Source organism: Amphiprion ocellaris, chromosome 1 (genome assembly GCF_022539595.1).
Source record: "Amphiprion ocellaris isolate individual 3 ecotype Okinawa chromosome 1, ASM2253959v1, whole genome shotgun sequence".
Classification (NCBI taxonomy): domain Eukaryota; kingdom Metazoa; phylum Chordata; class Actinopteri; family Pomacentridae; genus Amphiprion; species Amphiprion ocellaris.
In genome coordinates, this window is record NC_072766.1 from 26,656,554 (window position 1) to 26,680,460 (window position 23,907).

General features: G+C 39.6%; 1 protein-coding gene across 1 annotated transcript in view; it reads right to left on the minus strand.

Annotated features, from left to right (window-relative positions):
* LOC111563846 (neural-cadherin) overlaps window positions 1-23,687 on the minus strand; it is a 375,623-nt gene extending 351,936 nt beyond the window's left edge. Inside the window, exon 1 of the mRNA XM_055010997.1 lies at window positions 22,371-23,687. Within this exon, the coding sequence (XP_054866972.1) occupies window positions 22,371-23,433 (1,063 nt within the window). The 5' untranslated portion in view covers window positions 23,434-23,687. The remainder of the gene's footprint in view (window positions 1-22,370) is intronic.
* Between the last annotated feature and the right edge of the window lie 220 nt (window positions 23,688-23,907).

A 23,907-nucleotide genomic window follows, 5' to 3' on the forward strand; every position in this document is an offset into this window, starting at 1 on the left:
AATAAAATTGAGAAAGTTACTCAAGAGTTCAGTTTACTTTCAGCTACAGTGGTGTATCTTCAGTGAAGTCAGCTTTGGTAACAGACCCTGGCTGTAGAAATTCACTGCAGGATTTCTGCGATACTTCTTTATGCAGTCTATAGCGTGGGAGTGCATGTATCTTGGGGGGTCGGGGGGACCCATTAAAGTCCTGCACTGGAGGCTGTTGTATCTGGCAACTACCAGCTGCCTTTAGCTGTAATAAACTTTTAGAGAACCGACTAAACAGATTTGGCCATACACTTGAAGTGTCTCTTAAATGATAAGAGCCTTGTTACAACTTCACACTGAAGTGAGATTTTTATGAGACTCCTGAGTCAAGCACTGAGCTGATGACCAGCCTGCGGTCTTTTTACTAGGGTGGTTATATAAAATTCCAGGGGTCCAAGTGATATGAAACTACAGACCTATATGTGTGTATGTGCAGATTTACAGCGTTACAGTACAGTGTTTCCTCTAAGATTTTTTTTCAGCAGCGGCGGCAGGCTCTTGGTGGAGCCGTGGCAGCATAAACAAATGACACTTGACTGCAGATTTTACTTATACAACCTATTTATTGAATGGCCAGTTGAAAATGACTTTTTAAAGGCTGAATGTAAATATACATATATATATATATATATATATATATATATATATATATATATATATATATATATATATATATATATATATATATATATATATATATATATATATATATAATGTAATGATAGAAAAGACTATAGTACATGTTTTCTGTCCCATAGCTACAGGGTACAAAGAGGTACATTGTTACAGAGAGTTAATGTGATTGATTGACTTTTATAAGTTGGGGCACATGTAGAACATGAACACATCCATTCAAATTTTCTGCAAAATACCATATTGCATTTAATTAAATTCAATTACATTTTATTTATATATTGCCAATTCTTATCATAAATCATCTCAGGGCACTTCACATTCTGGAGATTCTGGTTATGATCTTTAAAAAGGCCAAGGTTCAGCATCTGTGACAGGATACAGAGCTCCACATCCTTACTTTCTACTTGCCGTCAGAATGATCATATTATAGAATTTCGTTACTTTTAAACCGATAACTGAATAAGGAAAGTAAGGTAAAGGCAAGGTAAAAGACCATACTTTCCTTATCCAGTTGTCAGTCTAAAAGTAAACAAATTCTATATTAAGAAAGAACAAAATGAACATAATTCAACTAATGATCATATTACTTCTTCATTCATTCTATTGTCTACATTGCCAATGGTCACAATGGTATGGAACTGTGCCTGTTTTGTAGTGCAGTAAAAACCCCAGAGATGGTCTTCCTAAAGTCTTTTTTTCCAGTGTATCAAATTTAGTCATATAGGATTGGTAGTGAAAACACAAACATTTTGAAACTCATGTGTATTTACCTACAATGAAACAAGTTCTCACTTGGGGGATTTTTATTGGTGTGAAATAGCAAAAATCCTTTAAATGCTCTGTCAGAGTACATGAGTCAAACAGTGACAGCAAACGCAATGATCCGTTATTTCATGGATTGGATTTGGTTTCCTACTCCAACTCTGTGATCAGTAAAGAAAAAGTCTTTGTTCATTGGTTTGAAATGGCACTGAACTTGAACCCTCCACACGCACAAGGCCTGTAATCTTCGACAACACAATTACACTGTGCCACTCAACTGCAGCTGTTCATCCCTGTCCTTTGACTGTCCTCCCGCTCATTCATGCTCACATCCAAGATACCAAAATGGGTGCAGACAAGAAAAAATAAACCTGTGAATATATAACAAATATCTGCAAATCATTTGCATAGAACTGAGCCACGTAAAACATAGAACACGGTGGTGTAGAACCTGAGAGGAACAGATATTAGTTGCCTCTGAATTTCCTCCTCAGATTGTCTTTTTATTCATCCTTCTTTGCTTACATATTGAATCAGTATAAACATCCCACTGTCTGTACAGCGTTTGAAGGCCATATGGACCCTTTGATCATTATATGTGAATTTATTCTTTCTCCTCTCTACATGCTTTGTCCTACATGCATCCTCCCTGTCATCACTCTAATACTGTGAGACCACTGTAGCTCTGACCTTTGCATATTTTCTGTTGCTTGCTTGTTTTTTTTGCTCTTGCAGTAGCAGGAGCTCCCTGAAAATGACAGCAGATAAGAATGTCAGCTAAATTTATTAAATATAATCGAGAGTGCTCTTGCAGATGCAGCCATTACAGAGGTCTAATTTAACTGATTTGCTGCTGCACTCTACCCTCCTTGTTGGAGGAGTTTCAAGCTGATAGATGATCTGACAAACACTGTGCTACATAACGCCACCCCCCCCCACCCCCCCCTTTTTTTTATAGCGGTCACTACTGTTGGGGAATAAATAACATATCAGGCACTTGTGGTATGTCATTGTGTGTGAACAAGTGTGAGTGAGAGTCAGAAAGAGTGACTTCAAACCTTTAATTCTCCATGTGTCTGTCTTTAATGAGATGAATTGACTTCCTCCGTTTAAGATGGAAAATCAATCGCAGTAAAGCACAACAATCACTGCGCCTATCTGGGTGACCCATGTCTTCAATGTGTGTCTTTGTCTTTTGTATAAAAATCTAACTAAATTATCTTTGTTATATAAATGTATCAATGCACATTTTGTTTTATGTGTGCAGATATATTTGCCTATATTTGTCTGTGTAAGATGCATTGAAGAATCTCTTCATCTGTGTGTAACTGTTGGGACGCTTTTCAGTATGTGCGTGTGTGTGTGTGTGTGTGTGTGTGTCTGTGTGCGTGTGTGTGTGTGTTTGAGCAATGGTGTGTGGAAGAGAGTTAGAAGACATATTCAGACACTGTCTATTGATCTGTTTGACAGTCTCCTCATGTCTTTAACACGCCGCGGGATTGCACAATCACTCACATTGATAGCGTGAGCCACAGGAAGAGAGTGGGGATGGGGGTGGGGGTGGGGTGGAGGGGGGTGGAATGTGCCTCACTCTCAAAAATGTGATGCTGAAAGAATAAATGAAGAAAAGGTGAATGAAGCAGGTGTATATCCCAGGACTGTGGAACAGGGAGGGGAAAGGATCCGGGAAAGAAAACTGGGAATGTGATGAAACAAAAATTAAATTAAAAAAAGAAACTGCTGGTGTGGAAAGCTGGGGCGATAGCAATAAAGGATAGAAGACGGTGCTCGAAACAATCAGGAATCAGGAGAAAGGAAGAAAGGAGAGAATAAAGTGGGAAAGAGAAGGCAGAAAAATTGGGCAGATTAGGTGAGGAAAACAAATCAGACAGTACATATGTTCTGTTTGACAGCCTTGGACTACGCAGAAGGAAGTGTGGGGCCATAATTCATGTGCCACCACACACGGAGACAAGATGGAAATCGAACACTTCACATCAACGAAAGAAGAAAAAAAAACAAGAGAAACCGTGTATGTCTATATGAGATAAACAGAAAAAAGCGATACGGAAAAAACAAGGAGGAAAAAGCGCAAAATGGAGCTCTCCTGTGTGCTCAGCATATTAGAGGAGGTGCTGCGAGGCAACAGTTAAAAAGGGAGGGATGTGACATGCACACACAATCACACACACACACACACACACACACACACACACACACACACACACACTTGCGTATATACTTGCTTGATCCAAACGCACGTACACTGAGCTGACCCTCCCACACACGCTTGCAATTACACACAGACACACATAGGTGCAGACATTAATTGATCCCGTTGCAGCAAAAGCTGGCAGAAAGGCTAGACATGAGGAAGCTACCCTGTGGCCTCTACCCACACACAAATAAATAGGCTACTCCTGCCACATTAAAGCAATGCACACTTCAATTAGGGAGCAGATACAGAGGAAGCGTGACTTCAGCATGGCAGACAACCTTCTCTGAAGAGTAGGCTAGCACAGAGGACAGAGGTTATCGACATATTGACATGCAATTTCTTTTCATTATGGGGTTTTCTTTGCATAAATATTTCTTAATGAGCTACTGGCTCGTAATAAAGTCTTTATACAACACTGAAATCTGTCACATGCTCTTTGGTGAGAAATAACTACTCATATAAAAAAAATATATTAAAGTGTGCCTGGATGATGCTACTGCCAAAGTCTCTGGGAATTTTCATGCCCATTTTGTTTAAAGGGCTTAATTCAGCCCTTGGGCCATTTTCTGTGCTGGTGAATCTGTTTGGAGCCCAGAATACAGACCAGGATTTTATTGAGAAGGTCACCAGACTCAGAATGTTTGCAAAGGAACCTTGGAAGTGATTTGTTTGCAGTGGAATGACTTTATATAAACCAAAAAATGACTATAAAAGCAATAAATGCTCTCAGTGATGCTGACTGTGTGTTTGCCACTCAAAATTACTGACCAGTGAAGGAAACGACTGCTCTTATGTGGCTTTACCGATTAATTCAGGCACACTTGAGGATTTTCTGTGTGCAGTGCAAGCAAATCTTTGTGTAAATGCTGAAAAACAATATTACTTCAACTGTTTTGGAGCAGAGTAAACAGATGCCAGGTTTGGAAATCTTACGTTTAAAGCAGTTTCATTAAACACCCTTCTTTCTGCTTAAGGTACTGCCACTCGGGAACATATTAGGGGCACGTTTTTATAGGAAATATCACTCAAGGCCATCTGTAATCTAGACACTGGACAGCAAGGTTTTCTAGAAAGGTTTCATCAGCCAGCTGTGAGGACCATCGTCCAAACTGTCCCACCATTTGTGAAAAAAGCCCAACAGATTGTGCAAGTCGTACAGGAGGGCAGAAATATTCAGTTATTACAAAACTGAAGTCGTTCTCAAAAGGTGGTTTGCTGTTGCAATACAATAGATAGATTCTTGTTCTGTATATCCATAGAAGGAGCCTAAATACATTTAATTTGATGTTTTAATGTTTAGAATGCAATAAACTAATTTCATAACGAAGCAACAGCTGTATGTAGAGGTGAATGTTTATCCAGTTCAATTTTACAGTGATACGGGAAGTTAATTGTTACTCCACCAAGTAACACGACAGAATTATCGGCGTACATTTATCTGTTTGTCTATCTGTGCACAACATTACTCAAATGCGGTAAAACAGATTTGGATGAAATTTTTTAGGAAAAGTCAGAAATGACACAAGGACCACCTGATTAGATTTTGGCAGTGATGCAGCTTATTGTCTGGATCCACGGATTTGTTAAAGATTTCTGTATGATTACAAGATAGCAGCATGGCGTCACTGTAACTATTACTAAAAGTGAACGCTACGTCAGCCGCCTGCTGATTATCACATGATTGCGATCCTACTACAAATCCACCGCTCTGCACTTATCGGTACTTATCCGTCAGAAATCGTACGATTGAGCAGCCTTGGCGGACTACTGCGCTCTCTGAGTGCTTTTCTTGCTTCATTATGTGGACTTAGAGTTTGTGTGGATAATTTAAAATGTTTAAAATGTAATACATATTCAAGGAACAGCGTGCTGTAAATTTTCTTCGATCCAATAGCATAGTAGATGTGGTTACCTAGTCCTCTGTCAGACAGATGAAGAGCAGAATCACATTTTTTGACCTCTGTATAATTTGAAAATGGATGACTTTGAAAAAAAGCAATAATTATGTACAAAGTTTGTTTTTTTCTGTCTGTTTCTTTGCTTTCATCTGTGTGCTGAAATGAACAGTTTAATTTGAGTTCTAATGGCTTCAATAATTGGAAACTAACACCCATACACAAAACTGCAATATACAGAATCCACTAAATTAAAATAAATAAGAGGAAAACATACTAGGAACACTTAAATATAATGCGGCCCTGCTCACCCCCAACAACAACAGCCACAACCTCAGTGATAAACACAAAGTAGAGCCATTACCTTTTTTGCCATCAACAAAAACTAGAAATGTAGATGTTTTGTAAAAAGTAGAATTTGTGGGGGGAAAAAAAAAAAAAACTGTGGTATTGGATGACATTAAATTTAACTAATGCACATAATGAAGTGTATGCTAATTACAGGTGGATTATGCAAATCTAATCAAATACACTTTTGTCAAATTCAGTTAATATCTCCTCACGGTCCACTAGCTGACCATTCTGAGTGTCTTTTAAAAAACCTCGGTTGTTGCTACACAGCCCTGGCTCTGTAAATGGGAAACAGTGTGGCTTGGATCAAACTGCACAACACAGTCAAGCAAGTCGTGTGTGTTTAAGCTTGTGCATAGGATGGGGGAAGTGAGAGGGTGATGTTACCTATCTAAATAATGACAATTCTTCTCCAGAAACACAAACTGCACCTTTTATCACTGCATAAAAAATAACATTTTCAGTGAAAACAATAAAGCCAACGGCAGCCGTATCTCCTATTCACTATACTTTCAACTGGGTATTTGTCAGTTCTCATTCCCTATTAATTTATTTTCTTACTCCCATTGCCAATGCTGGCAATTGAGAATTGAACAGCTGACACTATGCCTGTAAGATGTGAAGAATGAAAACAATCCGGTATCACACTAATGCCAACCAAACACCTTGATAACAACATGTGAGAATCATTAATGAGAACATTTTCAGTTCTTTAATTTCCTTTTGATTGTTGTGTTTTGAGTCTTTATTTCCTTAAACCAAGGCTTTATCTTGCAAATAACAATATCGAGCCTGATATAAATCAGTGTTTCCCATATTTTATCTGGGTACATCTATTGTCACAGTCCCTGATGAGACAGGATGCAGAGCAGCTGCAGGACCTGCGCAGCTGCTGTTCATCTCATCGTCATCCTCCTCAATAAAGACTGGCGCTGCACTGCACGCAGCGTCGGATCATACTGCCTCTGTCGCTTAAGACTACAGTGCGACACTGAGCTGCCGGAGCAGCCTGCTTTCCTCTCAGCCATCCTCCGGACTGAGGACGTGGACCCCTGCCGCCCTCCAGAGCGAGGACATAGACCTTCCCCTCTGGACTGCCCTGATCGGCTGGCCCGCTCCCCAAGGAGGACCCGGTGTCATCTCTGGCCGCCGCTGCCACGCTCCGCGGATCACCGTGAGCGCCAGCGCGTGAAACCCTCGACTGCCGTCCCCCCTCCCTCACCCGTTGTGAGTTCTGGCCTTAGTTGGATATTAGTTATATTATTAAAATAATTATTATTTGTGAAATAAAACTCTGTTAAATCCAGCCCGCCTGCTGTCTGCTTTGTGCAACTCTCATTTGGGTTCAAAATTCCTCACGTACCATAACCATTATATAGGTTTGTTTTTATAAACCAACATTTACCAGTGCTTATCTAGAGTTACTCAGATTTACATGTCAGTGCTGCATCTCTGACCAGGAGCAATACAGGAGAACAACACTCAGAGTTCCAAACAGTAATGCCCCCATTCACCTCTGGATTTCATTCCTAACTTTAGCTATAAGCAATCATTAATCCATAAACCATGACAGGCCGTGATATATTGAAATTAACCTTCCAGTTTCCCAAAACACTGAAGTATTATATAGGCACCCAGTCCGTAAACAAAAGGATAAAGCCTGCCTAGATTAGTTCTTATCTAATGCCTATTTTACTGCAGTGTTTATAAGTTAAGCCACATACAACCGCACTGACCTGATATATTCTGCCCTCTGTGTCCTAAGTAAGGATGCAGAACATGTAAATCTGTTGTCTCAGAAACCGTAGAAATGACCAGCTTCACCTCCTGAGCCACTAAACATTAGAGGTGCATTTTTAGCTGATGCTTAGAACTGCAAATAAGACATAATTAGAAATTAGGTTTAAATGAGAAATGGCGGGAGAAAAGAAGCCAAAAGACAAGAAAAAGAAAAGAGACATAAAGAGAGAAAGAACTTGGGGAGCCACATGATAATATTTGGTGTTACTATTGTTCTTAATTGCTTTGGCACAATATTCAAATGATAATGAGTGTTTTCAAAACATGTGCAAACCTCCAAACCACAGGGGACTTGTTTACAACAAATTTGATTTTCTCATTCTTTTATACTAAATGCAAATGTTTGAGTACATCTATGCAAATGAATCAGTACACTCATCTACAATTTGGACAATGACCAATTAAAGGTATCTTTCTGATAAAAACTGATTATGTTGCCATTATAGAGATATAGCATTGTGTGTATTGTCTACTCAACTGACAGGTGAAACTTGAATTACACTAATGACTGCAGAATTTCTCTCATCTTCCAGCAATCAGTCACACCTTCTGTCAAGTTAGCTGACAGCTGCTATACATGACATATTTATAGTGTGTGTCCACAACAGTATCACTGCAGTTTCTGAACATGGAGAAACTTGGCCAGGTAAATAATAAACAGGGGCAACTGGCTACCCAAGAAGGAGGAGGATGAGGAGTAAGGATCTGTGGTGAAGTGAGGGGAAGACAGTAGAATAGAGGAAGAAGAAAAAGAATACAAACAAATAGCATCCCAGATGACATACCAGCCACAACTGTGGATCATGTAATCAACCATGGCCTCATAATGGATGGCGCTGGTCACTGAGTGCAGTCTTAGGTAAGTTGCACTGCAGTCTCTTTATCTAATAATTATATCTAATAAATAAAACAGGTATGTGTCAGTCAGTACTTGAATTCAAGTTAAAAAAAATACAGTAGAAGGTCAATAAAATTCAGAATAAAAGTCAGTACATGTCTGAAACTAATGTAAAAAATACATGAGGAACACAGTACAGCACAGGACAGTGCATTACAGCACAGTGCATCTTGTATACAGAAGTATTATCTATTTGTGAATTCCAGTGTAGGACTAGATGGCTGCCTTATACTGGTGGCAGCAAAGCAACAGCAGCAAGAGATCTGCAACGAGGTGGTAAATAATGGTATTACACTGAAAGAGACTCAGAGTGTAACTTTAGAGGGCAATGCCATCTTTCACAATATCAACCTTGTAAACATCTCAACAGATATAGTGGTGAAAACCACCCGATGACCATGAAACAACTCTGCAAGGTGCCATTTGAGAATAACTGAGACAAAGTGGAGCAGCAGCGACACCCATATGAACAGGTAAAGCAGTGCTGTGCACTACACCAAGTATATCATACAATGTTGTGGGTTTTGTTAGTTTGGTTTTTTTTGTTTGTTTGTTTTTTACTATAGGCCTGTGTGTATTTAGTAAAGTTGCAGAGAAGAATGTTTTACTTTGCTGTTACTGTTTGGGCACTCAGTCTTTCAGTGACTTGGTGGTTAGCACTGTTGCCTTGCAGCTAGAAGATTCCCAGTTTGCATCCCAGCCTTCCCTGGATCTTTCTGCATGGAGTTTGCATGTTCTCTATGTACATGCCTGGGTTTTCTCTGGGTACTCTGGTTTCCTCCCACAGTCCAAAAACATGCTGAGGTTAATTGGTAACTCTAAATTGTCCGTAGGTATGAATGTGAGTGTGACTGTCTCTATACGTAGCCCTGTGATAGACTGGTGACCTGTCCAGGGTGTCCCTTACCTGCACCCTAAGTCAGCTGGGACAGACTCCAGCCCCCCTGTAAACCCTAATGAGGATTACGTGGCATATAGATAATGGATGGATGGATGCTACTTTTTGATTATACAGTAAAATTGACAATCTTTTATTTCTTGTATTTTAGAGAATGCTGAACATGGAAGGACGTTAAATCCTTCACATCTTCATACTTGCACATGAGGCTGGTTAAATCTAGCCAAGGACAGGAAATGCGGTCGAAATGCTATAGGTCACCGAGGTAAGGTGGATGTTCCACGCCAGTGGTGGGGTAATATCATGATGTGTACTGCAATATCTAAGAATGGTGTGAGTATACATTTTCCCAATACTGGCCCCGACAAAATTCAGAAGCTCCTGACATTCTTCAACACCCTCTACAGAGATTTTATCTCTGAGAACAAAAGAGGTTTGTAAACCCCTAATTGTTAAAAAGTCAGGGATTACTCTCCACCTCAGGATGCCAACGGTGTTCCTTCTATGATATTCTCCATTCTTGATTCTAGCTGAAGAATTGTTTTAGGCACAAAATCAATGATCAGTTTCAAGACCACATGTCTCAGCTTGCTGCAATTGATGCTGCTTGCAAAGATTTTTGTTTTGACATTTTATTGTAAGCGAAAATATCTGGTGTGACATTGATATAGAATCTGTGACCAGACAAGGGCTACAGGGTAATATATCACATCGAGACAAGTGTTTATTGTGTTACAGTGTTAGGTTATACATTACTTTAATTTTTGAAATTGTACTTTTGTAAAATATTGTGCTGCGTACATTTTTTCTTCACTGAGGTATAAGACAGTATATTTAGCGTAAATACAAAAACAGTTCCATTTCCGTTGAACAGTGACTGTAATGGGCACTATAACACATTTAATCTATTGAAATCTGCATCTGGAGAGTATTCAGTTTGTTACACAAAAGAATTCAGTCAGCGAGACAAAAAACAACGTTCTACAGTGAACAGTAATGTCAATAGAAAAAGTAAGGGAAGACAAATGTAAATATAAGGAATATTTCTAGGGACTCATGCCATACTGACAAATCATCTAACATTTATACCACCATTGTTTGCACAGTGCAGAAAGAACTTTTCCTTTTGAGACCACTAACTTTGATTTGAAGCATGAGTTAAATGTTTATGGTGACCTTTTGCTGGTGAACTATGGGTTCGTGCTGCACCGTATAAGCTCTTTGACAAATGAATCACGAAATCAGTCAAAGTAATTGAAAGAAACTATGGCACTAAAGGCACAATGCTCTTACTATCTGACTTAGTGGTTCACATTTATAATAGTGACACTGAAATCTCTTTCAATCAAACAGCAATTTGACTTCTGCTGAAACACTGAAACATGTTGACTATGAAGTGATGACAGAGGAGATGATGTGTGCATTAAAATATATAAATTGTGGATCATAATTCATAGGAGTCTGGCATAAAAGGAGCAGAGGTGAAATTGTAAAGCAGTCAAAATTCCATTAAAAAGGTAAGCATTATGCTAGAAATCTAAAATATAGCGCGGTAATTGAAGTTGATCTTGGCACAAATTGTTGCTGCTAACTACAATGAATTATTCATGTTGATATTCATTTTTTTGAACATGTAACTTTACAAATTGACAAGCACATTAACATGGGGAACCTGTATCACATGTAATACCTGTGAAAGTAACAAAGAGAAATAAGTTCCTACAGTGGCCAAAGTTCATCGAGGAAGTGGTAACGCTGTTTGTGAGCAGCTGAAATTTGAGGCACACAGCAGTCTACTACTTATTAACATGCTAAAACAACTGTTTGACATTTTGCGAGATAAGTCTATTCAATTTTGTGCCTGAGAGTTAGTTAGAAGAGAACACCACACACACACACACACACACACACACACACATACACACACACACACACACTAACCCCTTGTCAAAATCACAAATATAATCTGTTTCTGTGGGAAGCACTGGGATAACATGTCTGCACTGTGAATGATGAAAGATACATAGATATTATTAGCTCCCGGACACTAATACAAAGCGTAGGAAGGTAACATTGTGAAGTCGCAGCTCAGGATTTGTTCACATGCTTTCTGCTGTGTTGGCATGGGCTCAATGTATTGTACTTCATACCTGCTCATGGGATGGCAAGAGGTCTAAATGATTTAGGGACAAAATTTAATTGCAATTTTTCTGACAGATTTTGGGATTTAGTTCGCTTCAGTACTCACTGTGTAATAGATCAGAGGCATTTGATGGAATGTCATAACAAGAGAGACTGTCAAAAGCCTGAATGTTAAACAAGGACGACAGCATGAAATTCTAAAACCACATGGATCAGACGTCTCTCATAACGTGAATCTCAAATGGCAGCCCTTGTGATTTGATCATTCCATTTCAGTTTGTTATCAGCCATAAATGGTGGTGTGACTGACAGACTAAAACATCTGAACCTTTATCAGATAGATTGATTAGAACATTTGTATTAGCATTCTTGGTCACCAAAATACACTCACTTTATTAGGTACACCTTACTTGTAAAAGGTCGAAGACCCTTTTGCCTTCAAAACTGCCTTAATTCTTTGTGGCATACTTTCAACAAGGTGTTGGAAACATTCCTTAGACATTTTGGTCCATATTGGCATGATAGCATCATGCAGTTGCTGCAGATTTGTCAGCTGCACATCCATGATGCCAATCTCCTGTTCCACCACATCCCAAAGGAGCTCTATTGGATTGAGATCTTGTGACTATGGAATCTGTTGGAGTACAGTGAACTCATTGTCATGATCAAGAAACCAGTTTGAGATGACTTGAGCCTTGTGACATGGTGCATTATCCTGCTGGAAGTAGCCATCAGAAGATGGTACACTGTGGTCATGAAGGGATGGACATAGTTAGCAACAATACTCAGGTAGACTATGGCATTTAAACAATGCTCAGTTGGTACCAAGGGGCACAAAGTGTACAAAGAAAATACCCCCCACACCATTACACCACTTCTAGCCTGAACTGTTGATACAAGGCAGGATGAATCCATGCTTTCATGCTGTTTACGCTAAATTCTGACCATCTGAATGTCACAGCTGAAATCAGACTCATCAGACCAGGCAACTTTTTTCCAGTCTTCTGTTGTCCAGTTTTGGTGAGCCTGTGTGAATTGTAGTCTCAGTTTCCTGTTCTTAGCTGACAGGACTGGCACCCTGTGTGGTCTTCTGCTGCTGTGACCCATCTTCTTCAAGGTTGGATGTGTTGTGTGTTCAGAGATGGTGTTCTGCATTCCTTGGTCATAACCAGTGGTTGTTTGAGTTACTGTTGCCTTTCTATCATTTCAAATCAATCTACCCATTCTCCTCTGACCTCTCACATCAACGAGGCAATTTCATCCACACAACAACCGCTCACTGGATATTTTCTCTTTTTCGGATCATTCTCTGTAAACCCCACAGATGGTTGTATGTGAAAATGCCAGTAGATGAGCAGTTTCTGAAATACTCAGACCAGTCCATCTGGCAATAACAACCATGCCACGTTTAAAATCACTTAAATCCCCTTTCTTCCCCATTCTAATGCTCGATTTGAACTTCAGCAAGTTGATATGATCTTACATGCCAAAATGCACTGAATTGCAGTCATGTGATTGATTGATTAGCTATTTGTGTAACTAAGCAATTGAACAGGTGTACCTAATAAAGTGACCGATGAGTGTATATATCCTTGTGACTCTCATGATTTTCTGCAACCAGCAGATCAAAATTGATTGAGTGAAGTATCTCTACATACACATGATGAATTGGCTAAAATTTTTGTTTCCCCAGAAGATACCATGATACCACTGTTTATCCCTTGATACTTTAACAGCGTTTATTTGCTGTGCTCAAGCAATAAAGGATGTTAAATGAAAGAAAGTACAAATGCAAATAACTATTTCAAATTTTGAAAAATATACAAGGCATAAGTCAAGTGGAAATGAAGTGTTATGTATTATTCTGATCAGTACAGTCTTCTCTTATCAGGTGACTGTCTTTTCTTTTCAAACCTTAAAAGGTTTCTTTTGTCACTGTGCAGAGAGCCCTTAAAAGTAAAAGCAGTAATATTAAGAGGTTAGTTTTTGAAAAGTGAGAAATGAAAATAGCTACTTGACATTAAACAATGAAAAGCTTTTAAAGTTGAGGTAAAGCGTTGATGGATTGCAGGTCACAACTGAATCAGACTACAATGGCTGTGTCAAACCATTTTAAATTTGATGCAACTGTATGTTTTCTAACTGAATAGTGCTACACAACTGTTACTCGGTATACAACGGTATACTCATCTCACTGTGAGTACAAACTGCATTGTCTTATCATGGGAGATGGTGCCAAATATCTCCCTGAATAGTAGATTTACAGTGAAAGTGAAAGGTAAATTCATATATTCTCATTATGGTTCTCATTACTTTGTACATTACTGAACAAGACAGATTATCATTACCACATTAACTTTACTACAACTGCCTTTAACAAGCAGGCCAAGCTCAGAGAAAATTGGCATCCTTTCTTGGCATCTGCAGCGCATTTGGATTTGGAAGAAAATTGAACTTGTCTGTGTCACAAAACAGCAGTGGTTCTCAAATTTTTTCTGTCGGGCCCCCCTTTGGAGGACAAAAAACTTTCGTGCCCCCTCAATAACTTTGTGTGTGTGTGTATATATATATATATATATATATATTTCAAAACGTGAATATGCAGGGCTGTGTTATTTTATCTGATTCCATTTTGTTGTTTTTCACAGTAAAGATCAGGGGTGTCAAACTCATTTTAGTCCAGGGACCACATAAATCCAATCTGATCTCCAGTGGGCCCCACCAGTAAAATCACAGCATAATAACCTATAAATAACCACAGCTCCAACTTTCCCCTTTGTTTTAGTTCAAAAAAAGTACATTCTGAAAATATTCACATTTAATGAACTATCTTTTTACAAAATATTATGAACCTGAAATTTCTTAAGGAAAACAAGTTCAGTTTCAACAGTAGCCTGTTATGCCTCAGTTCATCATTCACACATGCATTGTAACTGCCAGATCACAGTTTATCTACAAAAACACAAAACATTCAGTCACAGGTATCTGCAACTGAACAATCTAGGATTTTACTTCATGATCAGAACAACTTGTCAAGTTCTAGAAATTATTTTAAATTTACAGCTTTACAAATTTACAGTTAATGTTGTAATTTTTATCATTTGTAAAGTCGGGCCACGGGCCAAAATGGACCGTCTGGTTTTGGCCCACAGGCCGTATGTTTGAAATTGCTGGTAAAAATAATCGGAGGAGATGAGCCGAGTATGTGACGTGATCAAGTACGCTGGTGTTCCGACTGCACATTAACGATGCGTTCTCCCGTTCTCAGGAGTCTGTACTTCGGAGTCTGAACGGTCAGTGCATATACCATAGATATATACAGAAGATCATTATTATTATTATTATTTATATCCATGGCATATACAGTCTATGGGTCAGCACAATTTCAGTGTTGTTGTACGCCGCGAAAAACATGCCGACGTTAAAACAATAGTTCAGCTAATTAGTTCCGTGTTGAAGGACCTTTTCCTCCCAGTCTCCCACGCCCCCCCTGACATGCCTCTGCGCCCCCCCAGGGGGGCGTGGCCCACTATTTGAGAAACACTGCAAAACAGGAAGAAGGCATTGCTCTTCTAGAACAACTGATGCTAAAGCTTGCAGAGTTTCTGGCAATGGCAGATGGTAGAAGGAGTGAAAAGACTTTTATTCAAAAAAAAAAATGACTTCTGTCATGTTTATTTCCTATAAAGCCAGACAAAGCGAACAAGGACAATTGTAATGAGAAAAAAATACTAAAGAATGCCACGGTATATGTCGATATAATAGGACTAACAGGCACTTTGGTATGATTACTCAGGAGATTACTTAACTTGACCTGACTAACTAATGCTTGTCTGCACTTCAACTTAAACTGGAGCCTTTGGTTGCTTTGATTACTTACATTTGACTTGACATTTTACATTTAGGGCTCTTCCTTGAACTCCTCTCAGTGTTCAGCTTCATGTAGTCCACATATTCAAACTGACACACCTTTATTAAGACATACTTAAAACAAAATTTCACAGTTTTAACTGCCATTTCAACTTGTTTCAGTGCTTCACCTTCAGGAATAAAGGTTAGGCTTTGTCACCTCTAATGTCTTCAACTTCAGCTTTTATTGTCATACAGAGATGTTTCAAAATATCCGGCTATGCTAAAAGCTGAACAATGTTTTTCAAATGTTTTAACTGCAAATCTTGTACAGCAAAGACACATCAATTATTCATCTAGCTCTAATTATGCTTTAAATTCATAAAGTTGCTTGTTATTTTTTTGAACACCTTTACCCCTTCATCTTAACAAACTCCAAATGCTCTATGACTGTTTTGTCGAGCTACTGTTTATCCGGTTTAATGGTGCCAAGCATTTTCCATGTCCCTCTGTGCTCACAACAGATCACGCAGCAAATCTCTATCAGTCAGTCAACCTGAGGACTGTGCCAGTGAAAGGCTGCAATTCCACACTACATTTGACAGTATCTGAAGCTGAGAATTGGGATTTCTACAAACTGGAGTTGGCAAACCATTGGTGAAATACTTGGAGTCACCCATCTGAGCTGAAAAAACTCAAATAGACTGTACGTTTCTCTGTGCACCAAGCATCAGAGGTGCAGAAAATGTAACTTGTTGTTGAAGCAAATGAAAACAACAATTGGAAATGCCTCTGGAAGCTAAATAATTGCAGCGATTGCATGGCAGACTTTCAGATTTTGATGTTTCTTAAAGAACCATTTACATAAAAGACACAAAAACAATGGAGAAAAAATAAAAACAAGAATCGCTGGGCACTGAGGAGAGCAAACAGAGAAACAAAGCAAGCAGTTAGAAAGTCAGTGAAAGTCTGCTGTGAGATGCAGTTAAACTGGGGTGAGACTCCTTGATGAAACCACAGTCTCTCTGGATGATAAGCTGAACTTTGTGTGCAGACTGCGTGTATCCATCTGTGTGTATGTTAGTGTGTTTTTCTGGGACAAAAACAGAATTGCAATGAAATGAACCGAAAACAAAGAAAAAAAGTGTCATTACACTGGATTTGTGTGTGGGTTAATGTGGCTAACCATGCGTGCGTACCCATTGTGCATGCATACATGTGTGTGCATGGAAGACCAAGTATGTGCTATTTATGCTCTTTGAAGGAATGGATGCAGACTGTTTCATCTCAATAAACAAAAGACGAGTAACATATGCAGCTAACAGGCTTCTCTCACTGCCATCTGTCTGGATATGGAATGGTATTTTGGCAGCTCGGAACACACAGCACAGCACAATGTTGTGTGTTTGCGGGAAATGTACAGTATGCATGTTTGTATCAATGTGTGTGTTTGAGGCGTTAAGCAAACTGGATGTGAAAGCATTCCAGGTGCACTTTCACGACCGAGGAGCCAAAAAACGCAGCTCATTTTGATTGTTGTGTCAGCACTCTTTTTGTTCATATTTGTCTTGTGTGTTTGCATGTGTGTGTTTGGTTTTGTTGCAAGTGTCAGAAATCTGGGAGAGATCAACCGACAGATTTCTTGATTAAAGCCAGCTGTTTCTCTTCATGAACCAAAATCTCATGCATGCACACACATTCTACACACAGACACACAATACACACTGCAATCAAAATTCACCGATAAACACTTCTGAGAAAAACTGAGCCACCTTCTGAAAATGAGGTTTCTAATGCACAAAACTGGCTTGTACTGGTCAGTTTCTTTGTTTTATTTTTTTTGTCTAACACTTTGAGCAACAACACAATAAATATTTCTTGTAGAGAGCAGAAAACATTCATGTTGTGGTTATCTTTTGATTTTCTGACACATCCACAGACCATTTGTTGCTTGCTCATAAAAAAAGGTCTTTCATTTTGTTTTGTACAGGTTATTAAGTTATTTATTAAAAACACATTTAAAATCAAATGCAATTAAAAATGCATTTGCTTTGTACTTTGTGCTGCTTTTAAAATGATCATACTCAACACCAAATGTCACTTTCAAAATATAACTCGTCGCACAGCAGAAGTAGGAATACAACAATTATTATAATTGATTAAGTGATAAGATATTTTTAATTTGTGTTTTTTTCATTCATTTAATTGATGTAACATCACAGTTATTGGGAATTAAGTTTACCAAAGAACATAACAGATATTTTGGTTAGTAAATTATCCTTCTTTTTGCTTAGATTTTTTATTTTATTTATTTTTTTGATACAGGTACTGTTTTATGATAGCTTTGTTACAATGGAACAAAAGGTTCTGCTTCACGTACAAAATACAGATACAAAAAAATTAAAATAACATAAAATAATTTCTTTCATTTAACAAAAGAAGTTCAAATTTAGCCAACTTTTGATATTGCAGCACATTTCAATCAGCGCAGACAGAACAAGAAAAGCACTCAGAGAGCGTAGTTCTCCATCAAGGCTGCTCAGTCGTATCATTTCTGACGGACTAAATCTTTTTAAAAAAAGACCTTGCCTGAGCACGTGTTATGCATGTGGACATTATGTACGGATACCGGATCGCATGACCTAAATATGTAGCGAGCGCCGGGAATTGATGGGACTCTGAAACACCCACACAATTTAATCAGTTGTTCCTTGGATCATTTTCGACGAATAAGTCCCAGTAAGTCTGCAACGGTTGATTTGTAGAAGGATCGCAATCATGTGATCGTCAGCAGAGAGCTGATGTAGCGTTCACTTGTTGTCGTAGTTACAGTGAAGCTGTGCCGCTCTCGCAATGATACGGAAATCCTTAACAAATCCATGAATCCAGACTATAGAATCTAATGAGGTGGTCCTGGTGTCATTTCTCACACCAGGACCACCTTGCTGTCACAAAACACAGTCACATAACTCCACCGCGTTCCTTGGCGGAGTAAAAAAATTAGTTAAAAAAAAAAAAACATATTACATATATATATATATATATATATATATATATATATATATATATATATATATATATATATATATATATAAAACTATAATACTAAAGCTGTATACCAAACTGATGCAGACATGACACCTACAGAGTCCACTCTGCTGCTCTCCTGAATTTATGTATTTACTTATTTTAAATGGAATCAAAAAGAAGAATGTAGACACAAATGCAGATTTGGTTACAAATAGTTTAGAATTAATTATTTTATCTTCAAGGCTGCCATATTAAGTGCCTAAACAGAGAATACTCACCACGGAAGACCATTATAATCTTCAGCTAAAAGGTCTATATAGTAACCTCTTGTCAGTTTGATGCTGAGTTAGCTGACTAGTTTACATATGGAAGGTGGTCCGACTTTAACTGAGACAGGAGGAGAGAATAAGATATGACAAGGGCGAAGCAGTGGCAGGAAAAAAAATGTGTCTTTTTGCAAAGGGGAAGCTCTGAAAAAGGACTTCTGTGTAGCTAACCAAATTAATCATTTAACTAATTAACCAAATTAATCATTTCATTAATCATTGTGCCAACAGAAGTCACTGCAGTCAAAGAACCGTTTCACATTGGCTGTTTTAGAGGAGGAGGAAGAACCTTTGTGGAAAATTAATGGGGTCCTCACTTGGTGCTCTTATAGGGGTTGGCACAGTATAAAACGACTTGAGAAAATGAGAGTCTTGGGATATCAAACCCAAACCCCGTATGCACAAATACTTTATGTTAGAAAAATTTAAAAGGCAGGGAGTAGTATTATTTTGTTTAAACTGAAGAGGAGTTATGCATTTAGAAGAAACCCTACAAACAACAGAAAAGAAAATCCAGTGTGATGCTTGCTTTTGTCATGTAGGAGGACATGGCAATGACTTTTATTCAATCCCAGGGAATTTACTTTAACGTTCTGCCATTTCCATGTCAACTTCCACGGAAAACAAAACACAATGCATTTGTGTGAACTCGCGTTTGCTTTCACGCAACATGAGTAATACAACCCAACACACATACACCTCAGTGACTCCGACACTGCTAAAGCTCGGCAGCACTTCTGGATTGGACCACAAACGAAGCAGACAAGAGGAAGTTCTCTTAGATCCTGACACATAACACTCTCAGCCTCACACACACACATCTGTTCCTCGAAGAATCATGTCAGAAGCTTTCCCTCTCACACAGTCTTAAACTGTGCCTCCACTCAAAAATAAATCCCCGGACTGAGAATGGAAATAAGAACGAGAAAGTAAGAGAGCAAGAGAGAGGGATAGAAAGTGCGAGAGAGAGACAGATAGAGAGAATGAGATGGGATTACAGGGATAATGCGAGCAGATGGAGGGAGGTCGAGGCTCCAGCAGGACTCTCCACTCCAAACGGATTAAAAGACTTCAACCGAGCCACCAACAACCAAATGGATGCCGTGTTCCTCACGCTTGAGACACCGAGCTGAATCGGACTCGCCCCCCGCTGCCCGCTGCTAAGCCCGGAAATGAAAACTTACCGTCTTTCAGTGTGAAGTCGTAAACAGTTAGGTCACGTAAATGTAGGCCTGTTTCAACCCACAGCCCCTCCTCCTCTTTCATCTCCAATCAAACTCGTAAAAGGTTAGGCTTTTAGGCTTTTTAAAAACCCATCCATTTAGGAAACATTTATTGCTGATCCTCCTCTAGAAACTTTGTGTTAACATGCAGCCTGACAGAGCAAAACACATCCCAACTCAGACTCAACCGAGGCATAATCAAGATTCAATCACCCAAACAAGCACTGGTCAAAGAGGGATTTGGCCACATAAGAACAATATGTGATGTGTGTTTAATCTTCAAATACACTAAGTCTGTTCACCCGTAATGTTTAACTCCCTCTCACTGGATCTGACTGAATCACACGTTAAAATGCTCTTCCTTTGCACTAAATTTCCATTTTATAAAGATGCAGATGATACTGCTTGTCATACATAGTATTTATTTTTTTGAAAATGGAAATAAAATATAATTTTCTGTTTGTTTGTTTTTTGTTCCTCTTCCCTCAATATCCTGACAGTGAATTCTTGACAAGACAGTCAGACTATTATTCACTCAGTTTTTTATGTGTTTGATTTCTGGTAATTTGATACACACACACACACACATATATATATATATATATATATATATATATATATATATATATATATATATATATATATATATATATATATATATATATATATACAGAGTCTGTCAGAAATTTTGAAGCAAATTTGACAGAGTGCATGGAAAATTTTTCAACATGCTTTGTTTCCCAAAAAAATGGACACCTGCCTGTGACAATGCACCCTGGATGAAAACCGATGCCAAAATTCCAAATGTGTCTCTTTAGAATTAAACAATATAAGCTACATCTCCTGATATATTACTGCCGCAGCAAGATAAAATATCGCATTTAACACTGAAAACTATAGTTTTTTTTTCATCAATATTAATGTGCCTAAAAAGAAACTGTTGAGACAAATACCCAGCACTGCGTGTGGCTACTGGCAGTATAAGTAAGCACAGTGTGCCAGAAGCAGGCTCAGCTTATTTTCTGCATCAGGATAGCTCACATTACCAAGAGCAATAGGTCACATTGATTGGGTCACTCCTTCAGCCAAATGCTGCTAACTGGTCTTAATGGAACAAGTGTCTTTCCAGTAAACTTAAACACAGACAGACATAAATAAATAAACACAGATAGAATCACGTGCACACTCAATATTAGATTTTCTTCCACATGATACATCATGATTTTGCTGTGTTTCAGACTTCAGTGCTCAGTCTCAGGCAATTAGCTCACTGTTTCATCCCTTCACATATGCATTTATTAACGTGAACGTGGCTGCATGTTAACTTTCTCTCTCTCTCGTTTTGTTTTATCTGTAGGTGATAATTAACCTGTTGGTATGATGGCCGTTAGGCGCCTTGACTCTCCCCTGACATCCCAGCATCTGTTGCTGCTGGCAGCGGCAGCAGACACATTAACGCTGCGCTAATTTATCCAAGCACATGAATCATCATCAGCACTGATGAATGTCACTCAATTTAACCTCCATTGTAAACACAGGACACTCTGACACTGCTTACAGCCAGACTCCCCTGGGCAAACTTGAACTTTTCTGATTCCATACTTTAAGCAGTATTCGGCCTGGATAGGGGATGGATGGGTGGCAACCAGCAATACCGTTTCTGAAAACTGATGGTGCAAGGAGTCAGTGGTTAGTATTTAGCACAGCACGAGGGTCCCGCTACAGAAACCAACCGGAGCATTCACGGACCATGTGGGTTTCCCGGCATCATATAATATATATTAATATAAAATATAATCGATCTTGTACGTGAATGCAAATTTTAGATCCAAGGACTTTAGAAGGGAAAATTGTGGGAAAGAAAAAGAACTTTGCAGCAATATTAAAGTAAAGAGTTGATACCCGGTGATAGGAGAATAAACATACACTATATGTTGGTTTCGGGACGTTTCTGATAATGTAGAACGGGTATAATTTCCTTGAGACAATGTCACGAAAACTACAGTGAATCAAATGTGTACAGACACTCTCCCTCTCCATGCGTATTTACGCACGCACTTCTATATATAGAAAGTAAAATCCAAATGTCGCAAAGAGATAAATTAGTCTATTATAGAAAGGAGAATGTGTTACTCCTATGACGTAGAACGACTTGTGCTTTTTATACGACTTGCCATGCAGGAAGCGCACACATGAAACGCGCACACAAACCCTCTTATTTGATCAGTGACTCACTCTCTCCTCAGTCTCTCTTTCTCTCACACACACACCGTGTCGCTCTCTCATACACGTGCGCTCAGTCGTTTTCTCACCTCGTTTATCTTGTACTTTGACGCTGATCTCCACCAGAGGCTCAGTCTCTCGGTCCAGTCTCCGTGATATGACTATATCCCCGCTGTCCCGGCTCACACTGACCGGAGAGCTCTCCATGTCGGGCTCCACCAGCTCAAACGTGGCCGTCTGAAACCTCACCGGGTTCAGGTTCATCACCACCGAACCGAGCCCCGCATCCTCGGACACATTGATCAAAACGGGACTGTCTGATTCCAAAACTGATCTGGACTTTCGCGTCGGTACCTTATTTTGCGATTTCTGTTTCCTTTCACCCAGTTGGGCAGTCAGTGATAGCGCCACGGGGCATTGCCGTGGGTTTATCTCCACTGCGATGCTTTGGCTTGTGCGAGGTGGCCACCCGCGATCCCGGGCAAACACTTTAAATTTGATCGGTCCATCCAGACCCAGGATGGAGTCAACAAGAAGGATGTCACCAGTTTTGGGCACCGCGTAGAAACTCCCGTTTTTGGGCAGGGCAAAGTAGATGAGCTCGGCGTTCTTGCCGCTGTCATCGTCCCGCGCGGTGACCGTGTAAATTGCCGTGCGGAGTGCAGTAGCATCATCCAGGCTCAGTTTCACATCGGTACCGGGGAAAGTGGGCTGGTGGTCGTTGGTGTCTAGAACATCCACTTTAATAGACGCTACTTCGGTGATAAGTGGGCACTCGTCTTCCTCTTCCCCGGAAAGTCCCGCGCATTGCCCGCAGCACAAACCCAGACTCAGTACGTATTCAGCCCGCTCTTCTCTGTCCAAAACCCCAGAAGTCTTCAATAAAATATGTCCCCGTTTGTGGTGCGCAAAGACACGGAAATTCTCACTCCCTTCTCCCAGGAGTTTGAAGTGCGCTGCCGCTGAACCGGATTCTCCAGAATCGCACAGCCTTTGCGAGTTGAACCGTTTTAACGGGACGCTCAGTCCGTTGACCCGAGAGCCTGGAGAGGAGTTCTCAAAGACATGGCCGTGAAAGAACGGCACCTGCTCCGTCGTTCTGTTTCCGACTGCGCACGAAACCAAGAAGGGTAAAAATGCAACCCAAATCATGACTGGATATCTTTTTGGCTCCACTGCACTAAAGCGCCCGTGCCTTGCCGAGATCCATGTGTGCACCCGTTCCTTGGGGATATTTCTCCGCTTCCCGTTATGATCCAAAACTTTCAATAAACTGAAACACAGATATTTGTTGGCACCATACTTGAACTCGACACAGGAGAACTTTGTCTCTATGCGTTTGTGTTGCGCGTCCTTCTTCTGTCCTCCTCCTCTGTCGGCTGTCTCACCAGCAGCGCTGTCTGTCTGTGCGCGTTCCAGGAAAAAAATGCCTCTTACAGCTCGAGTGCGCGCTTACCTCCGTTCGCTTCCTCGCTCGCTCTTGCGTGCGTTTCCGACCGATATCTCACGGGCATCACTTAATCCATGAGTTGCTGCAAACTGTGCGCAGCCTCACACCACCTCCCCTTTGAGATGAATCAGACTTATTATTATTATAATTATCATTATTATTATTATTATCATAAG